The following is a 19,878-nucleotide window of genomic DNA, read 5'->3' on the forward strand; positions in this document are numbered from 1 at the left end:
TTGTAGAATATTGTTTTTTCTCTAGCTTTAGATGAAAAATGTAAAATATCAACAAACCACTTTCTAAAAGATGGAGGACATGTTTTTTGAGCAGTATAAGCCTTCAGGTAATAAGTGTAGTAAACACAATCACATCTGTTTGCTTTGGATTCAATTTAGAAAATTGTGGTACAATACCAAATATTGCAATTTGTGGCGCCTGGTTCAACAATAATCTTAAATACATCAGAAAGAAATCTGAATATGAATTACCAAAATGTGTCAATTTTGAGCAAAACCAAAACATGTGAGATAGTGTCGCTGGTTCAGTTTCACAGTTGGTTCTAGGTCACGTTTAAATTTAGTCACTTTCACTTTTGACCAATGTAATCTTTGAACAATTTTAAATTGAATTACTCTATGACTTAAACAAAAGGAAGATTAATAAATAGTCACAGACTGCCATACATCTTCAGAGATTACAGTTGCAAGTCCCTCCTCCCACTTTACTTTACTCAGTTTAAATGGGAGTGACCGCAACATATTCTGTTGTGCTTCAAAATGTATGGGCATAAACTCACTCTTCTGCATGTTTACTTTATTGCCCGATATTTTCCCCAAATCATCCAGAAGGTCAAGTAACCTTGGAAGGCTTTGAAGTGGCTCAGACAAATACAGGTGTGTCATCTGCATAAAGAGACACTTTATGTTCAAATGTAATACAAACGTCATTACGTACTGCGGCCGCCAGAGGTTCAATGACTAGAGAGAATAACAGGGGAGACAGAGGGCAGCCTTGTCTAGTTCCACGCTCTAGTTTAAAGAAATGTGACTGATTACTATTTGTATGAATTGTAGCAACAGGCAAAGAGTATAAAGTACGTTTTACGGGATGGTTTAGGGACCTGGCAACCACTGGCTGACGTATTCAACAATGGATTAACCTTGAGTTTTCAAATACAAAGATATTGGCAGAATTAGATGCAGTTGAGTCAGAACAGAAAATCCCACATTAAAAGCACATAGAGTAGTTGTAATATATATGTGGTACCCAATCCCAAAAGTCACCAACAAGAACATGGTGATAAAGAAACCCTTTATAACAAAACCCACACATTACGTGCTTAATAGAACTCTAGCTATACAGGGAGCTCTGCATCAAGTTTAAAAATTTGGTAATAATTAATTATGACATAAAATTGTGAGCTAAATAAACAAGAATATGTGTTGTGACACCATGAATAGAACTGAAAATAATAATAAAAACTGTCCCAGTGGAATCGATTGAGTAAATGATCAGATTGAAGTACAGATCTGAAACATTATTGACTTCAAATACTGACCAGTTCAAAGTGGCACATGGTCAAAAATGTAAATAAAGATCCAAATTAAAATGTGGCAGTTTTACCAGCAGTTATTGTCTCTCCTCACACGATGTTTTCCTGTACGTAAGACGTAGCCACTGCTGGATCATCAAAGAACTTATCAGTGCTGTTTTCACAAGTGATCCTCAGAGGAGCACGTAGCACACTCCCGTACGTCCTCCGAGAAGCTTTCTGACATCGTTAAATACCGACCTGGCGCGGACCACACTCAGCGGGAGCTGGAGAACGATGAGTATGGTTGAACCATTGTGTCGGAGTGGACTGGCTTGTAAATGTAAATCTAAATGTTAAATATTACATCTAAATCTAAATGTTGAATTTAAATATTAAATGTTGAATTTAAATATTAAATATTAAATATTAAATATTAAATGTAACATCTAAATATGAAACCTCAATCTAAATTTAAATGTTAAAGCTAAATGTTAAATATTGAATCTAAATCTAAATGTTAAATCTAAATCCAGGTGGGGGTACACCCTGGACAAAGTGCAAGTCCATTGCAGGGGTTAAATCTAAATGTTAAATGTAAATTTCAATCTAAATGTTAAATGTTCAATCTAAATGAAACTAAATATTTAGCAAATGGGCAAATTTACCGGAAGTACCAAAATAAAAGCTCGTTTGACAAATATTGCTCTAAATCTGGTCAAAAGTAGCATCAACAAATTCACATACATTTTTTAAACATGGTTTGTTGCTAAATGTTTATTTTAGCACGCACAACGTGACGATCAGCGCCTTTTTATCTTTAGCCCACGGGGCCTCTTTTGAAAAATTACACTCTTTGAGCTTCGGGACCAAAACTTTTCCCTTCATAAAAGTGTCTTCAAAATGTTGTATCAAATTTTTTACCTCCATTTTTAATATCTGATCTTTTCAATAACTTCAGACCAAACCACGACTTATAAGCATTTCATTATATTTTTATACAATTTATTTTTTATGCTATTTTTGTCATAAACCTCAGATATTTTTCAATGGTAAAAACACTAAATATATGCTACATTTACAAAAATAAGCTGCAAAGTAGAATATTTGGTATGAAGTTATTACAGCCTTAAGTAGGTCAATAATAATAGGTCAATAATAACAGGTTAATAATAATAGGTCAATAATAACAGGTTAATAATAATAGGTCAATAATAACAGGTTAATAATAATAGGTCAATAATAACAGGTTAATAATAATAGGTTAATAATCAAAGACTTCCTCTACATGTGTTTAATGTATCAACAATCAACAAAAAATGTGCTCATTTATTTAGAAAATAACATCCAAGTGACTTTTTACAAACTAAAGAAAGGAATAAATAAATGGGTAAAATTTACAATAAACTTAATTAAAATGCACAATAAAGTGTTGAATTTAGCAACAGGAAACAAGGGAAAAAGAAAGAAAACAATGAAAGAGCTTTCAAAATAAAAGTCAGCCCTTGTTGCTAGGGGGCAGTGTTCTCCTGTATTTTGATTGGCCTGCAGCCAGCAACTACAACCAATCAAATCCCAGAGAATCTATTTGGGTTTTAATATATATAAGAAATCAAAATAACAAACATATGAATTAATATAATAATAATATTTATTAATAAATGCATTAATAAAATGGCATTACTGACGTCATCAGTAGTACCGTCACAATAAAGGCAGCAGGTTTGTTGTTTCTGTGCAGTTTTAAAGGTGCAGTCTGCAACTCTTATAAAAGTAACTTTTTGTCATATTTGCTAAAGCTGTCACTATATAAGAACAGCTTTACATCAAACTAATAGTTTGTGTGACAAAAACAGGCTCATTGAGCCCCGCCCCCTGCTGCGCCTGCAGCCTTTGGCAGATTGCCAGAATGCACCACGATGAGCAAAAAGAACCAATCAGAGCCAGGTATGTGTTTGATGGACTGTCTGACAGCTGTTGCACACAGGCCCCGCCCCTTTCCAGGGCTGGAGCGCCGTCTTTTTTACAGTGTATGGTCTGGAGAAGTAGAAGATGGAATTGGTGACTTTTCTGCTTGAAAGGTAATTACTGCTGCATGTTATATTATTGTGATGTTGCTGTCGGGCTAACGTTAGCTTGTTAGCTCCTCTGAGGGAGGGGCTTTGGAAAGTTTGGAGGCAGGGCAAGAGAGCAGCAGGGTGGGAGGGAGGGATCTGAGAGTTGCGGACTGCACCTTTAAATACAATCTACAATGTGTGTGTGTTTCTGTTGTTTAATGGCGGACTGTCAAGTTGTAAAAATATTGAAAACACATATTGATGGTAACATCTACAAAATAAAAGTCGGATATTTGACTTGAAAATGAAGGAAAGAAAGGAAGATATTTTTTTCTGAAACAACACCTTTAAACATCAACAGACACAGATTGTTAATTTGACTGAATTTCAAACTAAAAATAATGAACAGTGAAAGAGAAAAAAACAAACATTATTATTATTATTATTATTATTATTAATAATAATAATAATAATAATAATAATAATAATAATAATAATAACTAGAACTTCAAGCTGTTATGAAAGGGGGCCAAGCCTTCTCGCACGACTCGGACCCCAGGTTTCGCGGAGCCCCTGAAAGTACGTCACGAAGGAAGACGGGCTCGTGGCGAGCGTCAGGACAGGCCAACGTGTCATTTGCTGTGAGTTTTTGCAATTTTGCTCCGAGAAAAGTTATGGCGGAAATGGGCGTGGCCTAGCCCAGGTGATTCAGTGCTATTCAAGGAATCTGTGGATATGAAGGTTTTAAATTTGCAACAAACGGTGTGGGAGATATTGGCCACAACGCGTTGACCTTTGCTATAGCGCCACCTGCTGGCGGACATATGTGAATGTTTGCGTCCAAGGTACACGGGGTGGTCTGGACCCAACCCCCAAGGGGCATCGCCCTACCTTGCACTGTTCAGCCTGCAGCACCAGGGGAAAAATAAAAGGTAACAATAATCCTTACGATTACAATAGGGCTCCTAGCACCGCTGGTCCCTGGCCCCCTAATAATAATATTAAAACATTAAAACAATAAACCTTTTTAAATGTTTCACTAATGTTCTCAGAAACAACCTTTTTATTTTGATGGCGCTGTGGCGGAAATGGCAGCCTGCCCGCGCTGCGCGTGCCCGTCATGCCGCTGGTACTGATGGCGGTGGGGCGCGCACAGGGAGGGCGAGGAGGCGCGAGGCCTGGCGGTACCGAGCACCGACACCGGGACACCGACACACAGAGTGGCCGGAGAAGGAGCGAGGAGAGCCGGGGAAGAGGAGCAGGTAGGGCCGGTGTCACGGTCTGAGTTTGTAACCGTAGTGAGGAGGGGTGGTGCGTTCAGGTGTCCATCATCATCATCATCATCATCATTATATTATATTAGTGTGTGTGTGTGTGTGTGTGTGTGTGTGTGTGTGTGTGTGTGTGTGTGTGTGTGTGTGTGTTTACAGGTGGTGCATCTTAAATTAAATATTGTTTTTTTATTACGACGTCCTGTTGCACCTGAATGCGTCCTAATGCGTTTATTACCGACATAAAGCTGTTCACCCTTTATTTATGATAAACAAACTTCTTTTTAATTTGTAATTTCCTATTTTGTTGCTGCACTTGAACGCCTCGTGTGCGCTGCTAATTAGATTTTAATTTTGATGATTGAGATTACGTGTAAACAAAGGAAACGATTTTATGTTGATCAGAACTAATTGCACTGATTTCCTGCAGCACCTGAATGCCACATTTATTCTTATTTTAATCCATTAAACAGCCTGTATTATTATTATTAATATTTTTTAGTATTAAAACCCTAAAATACGAGTCAAAGTGTGTGTGCGTGTGTGTGTGTGGTGTTGTGTTTATAATCTTAGAAATTGTTATTGTGTCACTTTTAGTGCTCCTGAACGCCTCCTAATGCTGCCTTCACTGACACAGGAGCAGCTCAAAGATCAGCAGATGAACAACGTCTGAGACTTTTATTTTGAAGGTTCTTCATTGTTGTTTGTCCATCAGTGTCACAGAGACAGCTTTGTGTTCTCTCTCTCTCTCTCTCTCTGTGTGTGTGTGTGTGTGTGTGTGTGTGTGTGTGTGTGTGTGTGCGTGTTACTTTGTGTGTGTGTGTGTGTGTTACTTTGTGTGTGTGTGTGTTACTTTGTGTGTTACTTTGTGTGTGTGTGCGTGTGTTACTTTGTGTGTGTGCGTGTGTTACTTTGTGTGTTACTTTGTGTGTGTGTGTGTGTGTGCGTGTGTTACTTTGTATGTGTGTGTGTGCGTGTGTTACTTTGTGTGTGTGTGTGTTACTGTGTGATAATAATAATTTCTCCTCTTCTGTCCACCAGGTGTCCTCCTGCTCTAATCTGTTTCTCAGTGTGTGTGTGTGGTGCTGCAATGGCTGCTGGGTAATGTAGTCTAAGTCTAAGCGTGTATCAGAGGATGTGATCTTCTCCCTGTGACGTGCGCAGCTCGGTTGTTGCCGAGCGGCGGTGGTGGCGCGGCGCTGAGAACGGGGGAGGGGAGCGGGGGCGTGATGGAGTACCACTCAGGTGGCAGCCTGCCCCTGCTGGGGAGACCCCGCTACTGCAGCGGGACCAGCGCTAATGGGGGAGCTAGCGGAGGCTACCTGTGTGAGAGTGGACACTGCTGTGGAGAGACCGGATGCTGCACCTACTACTACGAACTGTGGTGTAAGGACACTTCTGGGGGGATTGCCTGTTCTCCTTGTCTAATTGTATGTGTGTGGTTTACGTGTTCTCAGGGTTCTGGCTGCTGTGGACCGTCCTCATCGTGTTCAGCTGCTGCTGTGCGTACCGACACCGTCGCGCTAAGCTACGTGTGCAGCAGCAGCAGAGGCAGAGGGACATCGGCCTGCTGGCCTATCACGGAGCTCCAGCCTTCACCTCCTCCATGCTGGACCTCAGTAAGCCCCTTTCGTCCGCCCGCCCTCCAGCTCCAGACCTGATTCGTCTTCTCACCTCTGCTTATCCGTTTTCAGGTTTCTTGGCATCTCTAAAGCTGCCGTCCTACGAGGAGGTGGCGGCGCACCCCTCCACGCCGCCCCCCCCCTACAGCTCCGTGTTCACCGCCCCCCGCTACCCTCAGCCCCCGCCCACCACGGACCCCCACCTCCTCACTCAGCACGGAGCGCTGCTGCACCGCCAACTGAGTGACGGACCCTCGTCACTGAGCTCAGACAACAGGTGTGTGTGCTTGTGTGTGTGTGTTAATCGTGGTCCTCATAACTCCAGCCTTGTCCTCACAGTGTGTGTGTGTGTTCCAGCTCCAGCTGCTCCTGCGACTCCTGCTGCCCCTCCTCTCCCTGTAGCTCCTCCCTCTCGGCGCCCGTCACCTACGAGACTGACACAAGCCACGCCTCCACGCCAAGCGAGACTACGCCCCTCGCTCAAGAGGAAGCCGTCCACACGGTTAGCGCCGCCATCTCTCGCCTCGACGTCGCCAACTCGGAGGAACCTGACGCCTCGGACCCATTGGTTCACCAGACTGTTACTGTGGAGGTTGTTACCATAGCAATGCTGCCTCCATCCCCAGCTGCTGTCACTGACGCCCCCTCGAACGCCTCAAGTGTTCGCGGCTGCAGCTCAAACCTGGATCCTGGGTGTGGGTCGGACTCCGGCGCTCGCCTCGCTGCACCTGTTGGTTCTCAGAGTCCTGATGGTTTGGTTTCCCCAAGAACTTTAGAGGCAGAACCAAACCCTGAGGGGAGAACTCTGCTGCTGGACCTGTGTGCCCCTCCCACCTCAGACCCAAGTCCAGTCCTTGAACCCATTCCTTCTTATCCTGAAGGATGTCCCAACCTGACTACAGACCCATCAGGACCAGAACCTGTGCTCTGGACCCCATCCCCAGATCTCACATCCCATGCTCTAACTCCACCCACCTCTGATCCAAACCCAGAACTGTGTTCTGAGTCCGGACCACCTGATGGTTCCTTGGATCTTCTGGTTCCTTCTATAACCATTGACCCTGAGTCTGCCCCCTCTCAGGTCATCACCCCTCCCTGCCAGCATGCCCTGCTACTTGACCCACTAACCGCTCTGACCGGGGGCTCCTCAGGCCCTGCCCCCTCCCAGTCCCCCCCCCAAACAGACGCTCTTCTCGCCGTGCGTGGACGTGTTTGAGCCCAGCCCATCCAGCTGGGACGAGGACTGCGAGGACGACGTCGGGGCAGACGAAAGCCAGTACAGACATCGCAGGCTGACCGGGGACTCTGGGATCGAGGTGTGCCGCTGTCGGGTGGAAGATGAAGAGGAGGAGGAGGAAGAGGAAGAGGAGGGGGCTCAGGTGGGCGAGGACAAAAAAGGAGGAAACAACCTCCACGACAGGTTGGACTGTCCTGTCCGAGCTCAGATGTCCAACGACGGACTCACACTCTGCAGCGCCGCCACGTCGCCAACAAACGACGGCAGTGGGGAGGTTGTGGTTGTCATGGAGACGGTGTAGACCAGAGGTTCTTCCTTGTTTTTTTCCAATCACTATAATTTATTTGACCTAAGCTACAGGATAAAATAAGTCTGGATCAAATACTCCTAACACCTTGGTTCTGGTCTTTGTGGTTGTAGAGGAAGAGGTTTGTCTCAGCTTGTACCGATTGATTTTTTTCTGACGATTAGACTTGTTTGGTTCTTCTAACAAACGCAATGCTGGTCGAGGTCTCATTGAGGTCCAGGACCTCATGGTCTCCAGAAGTCAAGATGACGATGGTTTGTTAGATATACCAAACAAAGTCTCCTTCGTCCTGTTCCGCCTCGGTAACCTCCGACATTTCAGAGATAGTTTGAACGACGAACCTTTTTGTTTTCAGTGTTTTTGTGATAAATTACCGACTTTAACTTCTTAACACTTGGACTTTGAACCTGAACTACAAACCAAGAGGAAAACCACATCCAGCCTGGACTAAACCTACAGATACAGTTAAGTTTGGAGAGGTTTTAGATCTTTTTTGATTTTCAAACACCTTAAGCTGTAAGGTGCATCTCTGGTCCATGGTCTGAGGACATGTTCTCACGCACAATCCCACATGGACGCACTCCGTCGTCGCACAACCCAACAACGGCCTCGTCATTGGTTGAGACTCTTTTCTGGAGACGTGAAGTCTGTGTCAGTGACTTAGTTCCATTCGTAGAGTACGCTGGTGTCGGATTACAGCAATAGTTCCTTTTTAGGACGTGAACCCTGGAAACTCAACGGTCCAGGCCTCTATGAAGGACGGACGCGGTTTGGTTGTTCTGGTCCTTCTCTGACACGTTGGACGAAGGTCCTGGTTTCAACCTAGACTTTTTCTGCTTAGAAGGACGTGGATGTTGTGGTAGATGTTGTGGATAGGTGTGTGTGTTTTTTGTCCGCTGATGTATCTCCATGGTAACGGACTTAGCATTAGATCTGTGTGGACGTTTGATGGATCTGTCTGTAGACCCACTTCCTGAAGGACTCTCAGCCAATGAGGTCACAGCAGCTGATGCTGACATCACTGGACCAGGATGGTTGAACCTGTACCAGGAGCTCTAAATGTAAATGACTGTTAGGACCAATGATTCCTGCGGTCTGAAGGTCGTCCTCTGTGGTCCACGTCATGGTTTTTCTCCTGAACTCAATGAGGACCTCCTTAGATATCTAGAGATATAAGAAGCAGGAAACTGATGTCACGTACTGAGTTTACCTCCGTACTGAGATTATAACTCTAACCCAATCCAATAAACAAAACACATCTGTTCACTTTGAAAACAAAAATAAACAAATTATTTATTTATTTTTAAATCATTTTCCGATAGTGTGTATGTACGTGGATATGCAATCTCAGTGCGATGCGAACTCAGTACATGACACCAGACTTACTGGAACTTCTGGTTGAGGATATCTCCCCCTAGTTCAACCTCAACGTACTACAGTTGTCTTCTTTGTTTAAGTGGATCTGATCCTGATCAGGTGCTTTCTTTACACCCTGAGCGAGTCCAGGTCTAGGTCTGACAGATGGACCAGGACATGGATGACTAAGAACCTTCTTTAGTAACTCCTTGTTGCCCCCTGGTGGTGGTGGTGGTGGTGGTGACAGCAGCCGCGTGGCCTCAACTGAGCCTCCTTCAGTGAGTGGGTGAAGTCGAGCACAGAGGTACAATAACCACATCCTGTTACCAAGCTAACTGTTAGCATCGTGTGTGTGTGTGGGTGTGTGTGTGTGACCTTACTAAACCAGCCTGTTCTAAACATGTGGAAATAATAAAACTCAAACTTGTTCAAGTATTTGTTTATTATTTATCATTTATTTTGGACTGTGTAGAGTAGGACCACCCCCTTTTTTTATTTAGCCACACCCTCCCAGTCGGTCCTGGACAGGACCTTGACTTTGTAAGGCAGCGGCTGCAGGACCACGCCCAGACGCCCCTGCAGGTCGGGCGGGGAGGCCCCATCCGGCACCATGAAGCTCATTCTCTGAAGCAGATTGGAGAGGAAGAGGTGGAGCTCCAGCCTGGCCAATGATTCGCCGACACAGACACGAGGCCCCGCCCCAAAGGGAAGAAAGCAGGAGGGCGTTACCCGCTGACCCTGGTTACCAAGGAAACGATCTGAAAGAACATTTTTAATTGTTTGGTTTGCTTAGCACATAGAAACCAGTCTCACATGTTTGGTTAGTAAAGCATGTAACCAACAGTCCCACTTATTTTGTTGCTTAGCTTGTTGCGACCAGTCTTACATGTTCATGTTAGCTTAGCATGTAGTGACCAGTCTCACATGTTTGGTTAGCATAGCATGTAGCAACCAGTCCCAAGTTTGGTTAGCTTAGCACAGAGCCACCTGTCCCACACGTTTGGTTAGCTTAGCTCGTAGCAACTGATTTCACGCGCTTGATTAGCTTAGTACATAGCAATCAGTCCCACATGTTTGGTTAGCATAGCATGTAGCCAACATTCACACACATTTGATTAGTTTAGCATGTAGCCACCAGTCCTACAGCTTTAATTAGAAAAGCATGTAACCAACAGTTCCACGTGTTTTGTTAGCTTAGCATGTAGTCACCAGTCTTACATTTTAGGTTAGCTTAGCTTATAGGTACCAGTCCTATATGTTTGTATTAGCTTAGCATGTAGCAACCAGTCCCACATGTTTGATTAGCTTAGCACATATCTACCCATCCCACATGTTTTGTTAGTTTAGCATATAGCCACCAGTTCCACAATTTTCAGCTAGCTTAAGGCAGGCATACACTGCGATTTTTGACCCATTTTGAGGTGCTTTTTGATTTGTGCGTCTATGTTTTGGCATCGTGCAAGTCTCTGCTATCGTGTCATGCATGGTGTAGTATACATGGGGTCACGAGAAGCGATTAACACCTCACGACCAGCCCCTGATCAGCAATCGTATGGTCATAAGGATAATAAACATGTTTAAAATCTAGTCGCTCCTCATGAGGGTATCTCACAGTTTAAGCACTTACCTTAAACTCTCTCACTGTGCATGCGAACACCATAGGAGTCGCACAGTTTGAGCTGGAGCTGAGTACAACAACTGAAAAAATTGCAGTGTATCCCAGCCTTTAGCATGTTGTCACCAGTCTCACATGTTTGGTCAGCGTAACACAGAGCCACCAGTTGCACATGTTTGGTTAGCTTAGTACGTAGCAACTGATTTCACATGCTTGATTAGCTTAGCATGTAGCCACCAGTCCCACAATTTTCGGTTAGCTTAGCATGTTGTCACAAGTACCAAATGTTTGGTTAGCTTAGCATATAGCCACCAGTCCCCCATATTTGATTAGCTTGGCGTGTAGCCACCAGTCCTACATGTTTGGTTAGCATAGCATGTAGCATGTTTTTGTTATTGTGTTTGACGCTAATGCTAACAGGTGCTAATGGTGAACTCACCCGGGTTGAACAGATCTGGTTTGTCCCAGAGTTGGGGGTCGTGGTTGATGGACCACATGTTAACCAGGACTCGAGTCCCACGCCTCACGTTGTGGCCCCCGATGCTGGAGAAGGGTCAGGGTTCAGATACTTTCACTGACCTACTGACAGGTGTGTCTGTGGGTCACCTGCTGTCCACAATGGCTGTGTGAGGGATCAGAACTGGACTGACGGGGCGGATCCTCATCCCCTCGTTGATCACACAGTCCAGGTAGGGCAGCCGTCCGCGGTCCGACACACTCACCGCTCGCTCCCTGCCCACCTGTTCTTCCAGCTCCGCCTGCACTCGCTCCTGGACCTGAAGGTCAGCAACATGAGGGCGGAGTTAGCTCGTAGTGGGTGTAGTTAGCTGTCAACGTGGGCAGAGTTAGCTCAGGGTGGGTGGAGTTATGTCAAAGTGGGTGGAGTTAGTTTAGTGTGGGCGGAGTCAGCTTAGTGTGTGCAGAGTTAGCTCAGTGTGGGTGGGGTTTGCTCAAAGTGGGCAGAGTTTTCTCAGAGTGGGTAGGGTTACCTGGGGGTGGTGCAGCAGGTAAGCCAGGATCCAGAGCAGGGTGGTGGAGGTGGTCTCCACTCCGGCTCCAAAAGCCTCGGCTGCCGTCATGAGGACGTGGTCGTCTGTGATTTGCTCTCCGTGACTCCGCCCACTTCCTGCCTTACCTTTGAGCAGAGCGTCTAAAAGGTCGCGGGGATCGCCGTCGCTCAGCGCCGCCTGCAGGCAGAGAGCAGACGGTGCACATCACTGTGCTGCCTGTGGGTGGGGCCTCTGAGGTGTGCTTTACCTTGTGCTCCTCCAGTTTGCGGGTCAGGAGGCGGTCCCTGATGGCGACGCACTCCCTCAGTTTGTTCAGGGACGCGTTTGGAAACACCTGAGGACAGAAAGCGGTTCACGCACACGCTCTTCTTCATCATCACCTTCATCTCACCTTCATCCAGGGAAAGACGTCCACGGCGCCACCGCGGGCAATCGTCTGCACGATGCCGTCGTTGTAGTGAATCACTTCATGCAGCTCTGCGTCGCCGTGGCAATAAAAGGAGCTGAACACCAGCGTGCAGACCACATTGGTGACTGCACGTATCACTGCGGGCGCCGGGTCCAAACCCCGCCCACTTCTCTCCAGCAGTTCAGCGCACAGACTGTCCACCGCAGACAGCACTGAGGAGGAGATGTCAAAGCTCACCTCACCTTCCTTGTTACTTGACTTATCACGTAGTCACCAGTCCAACTTGTTTGGTTAGCTTAGCATGTAGCCGCCAGTCTCTCGTTTTTGGTTAGCTTAGCATGTAGCCACCAGTCTCTCGTGTTTGGTTAGCTTAGCATGTAGCCACCAGTCCTACGTGTTTGGTTAGCTTAGCATGTAGCCACCAGTCCTATGTGTTTGGTTAGCTTAGCATGTAGCCTGACTCTCTGTTTCTGTAGTCAGAGCGATGTTGACCTTTGGCTTTGACCCTGCCCACGCACAGTGGGGTTAAAAAAGGCTCCTCCTCTTTTTTCAATGATTACCTATCTCGTATGTGCATGTGTGTGTGTGTACCTATGTCCTGTAGGCGGGTGCTCCCCTCTCCAAACAGGGTGAGTGAGTTGTGTACGAGGCGACGGTGAATCTTCCACAGAGGAGAGAAGTCAGCGAAGGCGATGTCCTTCCCTCCTCTGGTTAGCAGGTCAGTGGTCACCTGATCAGATCACATACACGCACACATATTAAACAGTGGACAGGAAAAGGCGTGGCCTGTATGAGGTTACATCACCATGCTGGGGCGTCCAGCGAAATCCCGCCCTCTCTGCAGCAGCACCTCCCTCGCCTGACGGTGGTCGTTCACCACCAGGGTGAAGTGAGGACCGAGGTAGAGAGAGAACAGAGGGCCATACCTGAGACAACACAGAATAAACAACAACAATGACAAACGGTAAACAACAACAACACAGAATAAACAACAACAATAACATAAACAGTAAACAACAACACAGAATATGCGTATACGCAACAGTATAACCAGTATAAACCAGTTTAACCAGTGTAAACCAGTTTAACCAGTGTAAACCAGTTTAACCAGTGTAACCAATATAAACCAGTGTAAACCACTTTAACCAGTGTAAACCAATATAACCAGTGTTAACCAGTATAACTAGTGTAACCAGTGTAAACCAATATAACCAGTGGTTAAACCAATATAACCAGTGTAACCAGTATAAACCAATATAACTAGTGTAAACCAGTATAAACCAATATAACTAGTGTAACCAGTGTAAACCAATATAACTAGTGTAAACCAGTATAAACCAGTGTAAACCAGTGTTAACCAGTGTTAACCAATATAACCAGTGTAAACCAGTGTAACCAGTATAAACCAATATAACTAGTGTAACCAGTGTAAACCAGTATAAACCAGTATAAACCAGTATAAACCAGTATAAACCAGTGTAAACCAGTGTAAACCAGTGTTAACCAATATAACCAGTGATTAAACCAATATAACCAGTGTTAACCAGTATAACTAGTGTAACCAGTGTAAACCAATATAACCAGTGGTTAAACCAATATAACCAGTGTTAACCAGTATAACTAGTGTAACCAGTGTAAACCAATATAACCAGTGGTTAAACCAATATAACCAGTGTAACCAGTATAAACCAATATAACCAGTGTAACCAGTATAAACCAATATAACTAGTGTAAACCAGTATAAACCAATATAACTAGTGTAACCAGTGTAAACCAATATAACTAGTGTAAACCAGTATAAACCAGTGTAAACCAGTGTTAACCAGTGTTAACCAATATAACCAGTGTAAACCAGTGTAACCAGTATAAACCAATATAACTAGTGTAACCAGTGTAAACCAGTATAAACCAGTATAAACCAGTATAAACCAGTATAAACCAGTGTAAACCAGTGTAAACCAGTGTTAACCAATATAACCAGTGATTAAACCAATATAACCAGTGTTAACCAGTATAACTAGTGTAACCAGTGTAAACCAATATAACCAGTGATTAAACCAATATAACCAGTGTTAACCAGTATAACTAGTGTAACCAGTGTAAACCAATATAACCAGTGGTTAAACCAATATAACCAGTGTAACCAGTATAAACCAATATAACCAGTGTAACCAGTATAAACCAATATAACTAGTGTAAACCAGTATAAACCAATATAACTAGTGTAAACCAGTATAAACCAGTATAAACCAGTGTAGCCAGTGTAAACCAGTGTTAACCAGTGTTAACCAATATAACCAGTGTAAACCAGTGTAACCAGTATAAACCAATATAACTAGTGTAACCAGTGTAAACCAGTATAAACCAGTATAAACCAGTGTAAACCAGTGTAAACCAATATAACCAGTGATTAAACCAATATAACCAGTGTAAACCAGTGTAACCAGTATAAACCAGTATAACTAGTGTAACCAGTGTAAACCAATATAACCAGTGATTAAACCAGTATAACCAATGTAAACCGGTATAAACCAGTATACTCCAGCATAACCAGTGAGGTGTGTCCTACCTGTAGGTGAGGCGGCTGAAGAGCAGGTGGGGGGGGAGGCCTCCCCTCAGCCATGGGAGGCTGCCAATGACGGGGAGCCGAGGGAGAGATGGGACGGAGGAGTAGGCGTCGGCCTGAAAGAGGCGCCGAACGCAGCTTAGGAGGAAGAGGAGGAGCAGCAAGAGGAGGAAGATGGAGGAGTTCATGTCTATGGTGAGGAGCGACTGGAGGAGGACGAGGAGAGGAGCAGCTTTTAAAGAAGAGCAGCTGGAGACCTTCTAGAGGTCAAAGGTCAGTGAGTGTGTGTGTGTCAGTGCGACCCTGAGTGTGTGTGTGTGTTATCCTCAGCAGCCTTGGTGTTATCAGTCACTGGCTACCATGGCAACAACCAAAACACACGTCTCCAACTCTGCACTGACTGTCAACAACACAGCCATTAACAGCTCACTAACTAGTCCTTTTTCAACTCACTAACTAGTCCTTTATCAGCTCACTAACTAGTCCTTTATCAGCTCACTAACTAGTCCTTTTTCAACTCACTAACTAGTCCTTTATCAACTCACTAACTAGTCCTTTATCAGCTCACTAACTACTCCTTTATCAGCTCACTAACTAGTCCTTTTTCAACTCACTAACTAGTCATTTATCAGCTCACTAACTAGTCCTTTATCAACTCACTAACTAGTTATTTATCAGCTCACTAACTAGTCATTTATCAGCTCACTAACTAGTCATTTATCAGCTCACTAACTAGTCATTTATCAGCTAACTAACTAGTTATTTATCAGCTCACTAACTAGTCATTTATCAGCTCACTAACTAGTCATTTATCAGCTCACTAACTAGTTATTTATCAGCTCACTAACTAGTTATTTATCAGCTCACTAACTAGTCCTTTATCAGCTCACTAACTAGTTATTTATCAGCTCACTAACTAGTTATTTATCAGCTCACTGACTAGTCATTTATCAGCTCACTAACTAGTCATTTATCAGCTCACTAACTAGTCATTTATCAGCTCACTAACTAGTCATTTATCAGCTCACTAACTAGTCATTTATCAGCTAACTAACTAGTTATTTATCAGCTCACTAACTAGTCATTTATCAGCTCGCTAACTAGTTATTTATCAGCTCACTAACTAGTCATTTATCAGCTAACTAACTAGTTATTTATCAGCTCACTAACTAGTTATTTATCAGCTCACTGACTAGTCATTTATCAGCTCACTAACTAGTCATTTATCAGCTCACTAACTAGTTATTTATCAGCTCACTAACTAGTTATTTATCAGCTCACTGACTAGTCATTTATCAGCTCACTAACTAGTCATTTATCAGCTCACTGACTAGTCATTTATCAGCTCACTAACTAGTCATTTATCAGCTCACTGACTAGTCATTTATCAGCTCACCAACTAGTCATTGATCAGCTCACTAACTAGTCATTGATCAGCTCACTAACTAGTCATTTATCAGCTCACTGACTAGTTATTTATCAGCTCACTGACTAGTCATTTATCAGCTCACTAACTAGTCATTTATCAGCTAACTAACTAGTTATTTATCAGCTAACTAACTAGTCATTTATCAGTTCACTAACTAGTCATTTATCAGCTCACTGACTAGTCATTTATCAGCTCAGTAACTAGTTATTTATCAGCTAACTAACTAGTTATTTATCAGCTCACTAACTAGTTATTTATCAGTTCACTAACTAGTCATTTATCAGCTCACTAACTAGTCATTTATCAGCTCACTGACTAGTTATTTATCAGCTCACTGACTAGTCATTTATCAGCTCACTGACTAGTCATTTATCAGCTCACTAACTAGTTATTTATCAGCTAACTAACTAGTTATTTATCAGCTCACTGACTAGTCATTTATCAGCTCACCAACTAGTCATTGATCAGCTAGTCATTTATCAGCTCACTAACTAGTCATTTATCAGCTCACTGACTAGTTATTTATCAGCTCACTGACTAGTCATTTATCAGCTCACTAACTAGTCATTTATCAGCTCACTAACTAGTCATTTATCAGCTCACTGACTAGTCATTTATCAGCTCACTAACTAGTCATTTATCAGCTAACTAACTAGTTATTTATCAGCTCACTAACTAGTTATTTATCAGTTCACTAACTAGTCATTTATCAGCTCACTAACTAGTCATTTATCAGCTCACTGACTAGTTATTTATCAGCTCACTGACTAGTCATTTATCAGCTCACTGACTAGTCATTTATCAGCTCACTAACTACTTATTTATCAGCTAACTAACTAGTCATTTATCAGCTCACTGACTAGTCATTTATCAGCTCACTAACTAGTTATTTATCAGCTAACTAACTAGTCATTTATCAGCTCACTGACTAGTCATTGATCAGCTAGTCATTTATCAGCTCACTAACTAGTCATTTATCAGCTCACTGACTAGTTATTTATCAGCTCACTGACTAGTCATTTATCAGCTCACTAACTAGTCATTTATCAGCTCACTAACTAGTCATTTATCAGCTCACTGACTAGTCATTTATCAGCTAACTAACTAGTTATTTATCAGCTAACTAACTAGTTATTTATCAGCTCACTAACTAGTCATTTATCAGCTCACTAACTAGTTATTTATCAGCTCACTAACTAGTCATTTATCAGCTCACTAACTAGTCATTTATCAGCTCACTGACTAGTCATTTATCAGCTCACTGACTAGTCATTTATCAGCTCACTGACTAGTCATTTATCAGCTCACTACTAGTCATTTATCAGCTCACTGACTAGTCATTATCAGCTCACTAACTAGTCATTTATCAGCTCACTAACTAGTCATTTATCAGCTCACTAACTAGTCATTTATCAGCTCACTACTAGTCATTATAGCTCACTAACTAGTCATTTATCAGCTCACTGACTAGTCATTTATCAGCTCACTAACTAGTCATTTATCAGCTCACTGACTAGTCATTTATCAGCTCACCAACTAGTCATTGATCAGCTCACTAACTAGTCATTGATCAGCTCACTAACTAGTCATTTATCAGCTCACTGACTAGTTATTTATCAGCTCACTGACTAGTCATTTATCAGCTCACTAACTAGTCATTTATCAGCTCACTAACTAGTTATTTATCAGCTAACTAACTAGTCATTTATCAGTTCACTAACTAGTCATTTATCAGCTCACTGACTAGTCATTTATCAGCTCACTAACTAGTTATTTATCAGCTCACTAACTAGTTATTTATCAGTTCACTAACTAGTCATTTATCAGCTCACTGACTAGTTATTTATCAGCTCACTGACTAGTCATTTATCAGCTCACTGACTAGTCATTTATCAGCTCACTAACTAGTTATTTATCAGCTCACTGACTAGTCATTTATCAGCTCACCAACTAGTCATTGATCAGCTAGTCATTTATCAGCTCACTGACTAGTTATTTATCAGCTCACTGACTAGTCATTGATCAGCTCACTAACTAGTCATTTATCAGCTCACTAACTAGTCATTTATCAGCTCACTGACTAGTTATTTATCAGCTCACTGACTAGTCATTTATCAGCTCACTAACTAGTCATTTATCAGCTCACTAACTAGTCATTTATCAGCTCACTGACTAGTTATTTATCAGCTCACTGACTAGTCATTTATCAGCTCACTAACTAGTCATTTATCAGCTCACTAACTAGTCATTTATCAGCTCACTGACTAGTCATTTATCAGCTAACTAACTAGTTATTTATCAGCTAACTAACTAGTTATTTATCAGCTCACTAACTAGTCATTTATCAGCTCACTAACTAGTCATTTATCAGCTCACTGACTAGTCATTTATCAGCTCACTAACTAGTCATTTATCAGCTCACTAACTAGTCATTTATCAGCTCACTGACTAGTCATTTATCAGCTCACTGACTAGTCATTTATCAGCTCACTGACTAGTCATTTATCAGCTCACTGACTAGTCATTTATCAGCTCACTAACTAGTCATTTATCAGCTCACTAACTAGTCATTTATCAGCTCACTAACTAGTCATTTATCAGCTCACTAACTAGTCATTTATCAGCTCACTAACTAGTCATTTATCAGCTCACTAACTAGTCATTTATCAGCTCACTAACTAGTTATTTATCAGCTCACTAACTAGTCATTTATCAGCTCACTAACTAGTCATTTATCAGCTCACTAACTAGTCATTTATCAGCTCACTAACTAGTCATTTATCAGCTCACTAACTAGTCATTGATCAGCTCACTAACTAGTCATTTATCAGCTCACTAACTAGTCATTTATCAGCTCACTGACTAGTCATTGATCAGCTCACTAACTAGTTATTTATCAGCTCACTAACTAGTTATTTATCAGCTAACTAACTAGTTATTTATCAGCTCACTGACTAGTTATTTATCAGCTAACTAACTAGTTATTTATCAGCTCACTAACTAGTTATTTATCAGCTAACTAACTAGTCATTTATCAGCTCACTAACTAGTCATTTATCAGCTCACTAACTAGTCATTTATCAGCTCACTGACTAGTTATTTATCAGCTCACTGACTAGTCATTTATCAGCTCACTAACTAGTCATTTATCAGCTCACTAACTAGTCATTTATCAGCTCACTGACTAGTCATTTATCAGCTAACTAACTAGTTATTTATCAGCTAACTAACTAGTTATTTATCAGCTCACTAACTAGTCATTTATCAGCTCACTAACTAGTCATTTATCAGCTCACTGACTAGTCATTTATCAGCTCACTAACTAGTCATTTATCAGCTCACTAACTAGTCATTTATCAGCTCACTGACTAGTCATTTATCAGCTCACTGACTAGTCATTTATCAGCTCACTGACTAGTCATTTATCAGCTCACTAACTAGTCATTTATCAGCTCACTAACTAGTCATTTATCAGCTCACTAACTAGTCATTTATCAGCTCACTAACTAGTCATTTATCAGCTCACTAACTAGTCATTTATCAGCTCACTAACTAGTCATTTATCAGCTCACTAACTAGTCATTTATCAGCTCACTAACTAGTTATTTATCAGCTCACTAACTAGTCATTTATCAGCTCACTAACTAGTCATTTATCAGCTCACTAACTAGTCATTTATCAGCTCACTAACTAGTCATTTATCA

The 19,878-nt window shown here is 42.4% G+C and overlaps 2 protein-coding genes and 1 long non-coding RNA gene across 4 annotated transcripts in view; 2 read left to right on the top strand and 1 right to left on the bottom strand.

Moving 5' to 3' along the window:
- LOC114460583 (uncharacterized) overlaps positions 1-19,878 on the top strand; it is a 23,178-nt gene continuing 3,300 nt past the window's right edge. Inside the window, exons 1-2 of the long non-coding RNA XR_003673680.1 lie at positions 1-12; positions 12,818-12,821. This is a non-coding gene — a long non-coding RNA (uncharacterized LOC114460583). The remainder of the gene's footprint in view (positions 13-12,817; positions 12,822-19,878) is intronic.
- LOC114460554 (mucin-2-like) lies at positions 4,446-9,577 on the top strand. The gene is made up of 6 exons (XM_028442448.1): positions 4,446-4,614; positions 5,221-5,312; positions 5,665-6,009; positions 6,081-6,242; positions 6,318-6,522; positions 6,603-9,577. The coding sequence occupies exons 3-6, from the start codon at positions 5,853-5,855 to the stop codon at positions 7,459-7,461; spliced, it is 1,383 nt and encodes a 460-aa protein (XP_028298249.1). The 5' UTR covers positions 4,446-4,614; positions 5,221-5,312; positions 5,665-5,852; the 3' UTR covers positions 7,462-9,577.
- cyp17a2 (cytochrome P450, family 17, subfamily A, polypeptide 2) overlaps positions 9,613-19,878 on the bottom strand; it is a 12,737-nt gene continuing 2,471 nt past the window's right edge. Inside the window, exons 2-10 of one of the 2 annotated variants that reach the window (XM_028442444.1) lie at positions 14,749-14,951; positions 12,985-13,105; positions 12,771-12,909; positions 12,162-12,391; positions 12,018-12,104; positions 11,750-11,947; positions 11,367-11,536; positions 11,200-11,303; positions 9,613-9,903 (exon numbers count right to left, since the gene is read on the bottom strand). In XM_028442444.1, coding sequence (XP_028298245.1) covers positions 9,638-9,903; positions 11,200-11,303; positions 11,367-11,536; positions 11,750-11,947; positions 12,018-12,104; positions 12,162-12,391; positions 12,771-12,909; positions 12,985-13,105; positions 14,749-14,933 — 1,500 coding nt within the window. In that variant the 5' untranslated portion in view covers positions 14,934-14,951 and the 3' untranslated portion in view covers positions 9,613-9,637. Of the gene's footprint in view, positions 9,904-11,199; positions 11,304-11,366; positions 11,537-11,749; positions 11,948-12,017; positions 12,105-12,161; positions 12,392-12,770; positions 12,910-12,984; positions 13,106-14,748; positions 15,528-19,878 lie in introns of those variants that run through there. The other variant, XM_028442443.1, reaches the window with a different exon arrangement.

Source organism: Gouania willdenowi, unplaced genomic scaffold (assembly GCF_900634775.1).
Source record: "Gouania willdenowi unplaced genomic scaffold, fGouWil2.1 scaffold_51_arrow_ctg1, whole genome shotgun sequence".
NCBI classification, from domain to species: domain Eukaryota; kingdom Metazoa; phylum Chordata; class Actinopteri; order Blenniiformes; family Gobiesocidae; genus Gouania; species Gouania willdenowi.

What these genes read in the sequence shown, in the direction of transcription:
- LOC114460554 (XM_028442448.1), top strand. Translation starts at nt 5,853, where the DNA reads ATGGAGTACCACTCAGGTGGCAGCCTGCCCCTGCTGGGGAGACCCCGC. An exon ending in CTACTACTACGAACTGTGGT is followed by an intron (nt 6,010 to 6,080) that starts GTAAGGACACTT and finishes ACGTGTTCTCAG; the next exon opens with GGTTCTGGCTGCTGTGGACC. An exon ending in TCACTGAGCTCAGACAACAG is followed by an intron (nt 6,523 to 6,602) that starts GTGTGTGTGCTT and finishes TGTGTGTTCCAG; the next exon opens with CTCCAGCTGCTCCTGCGACT.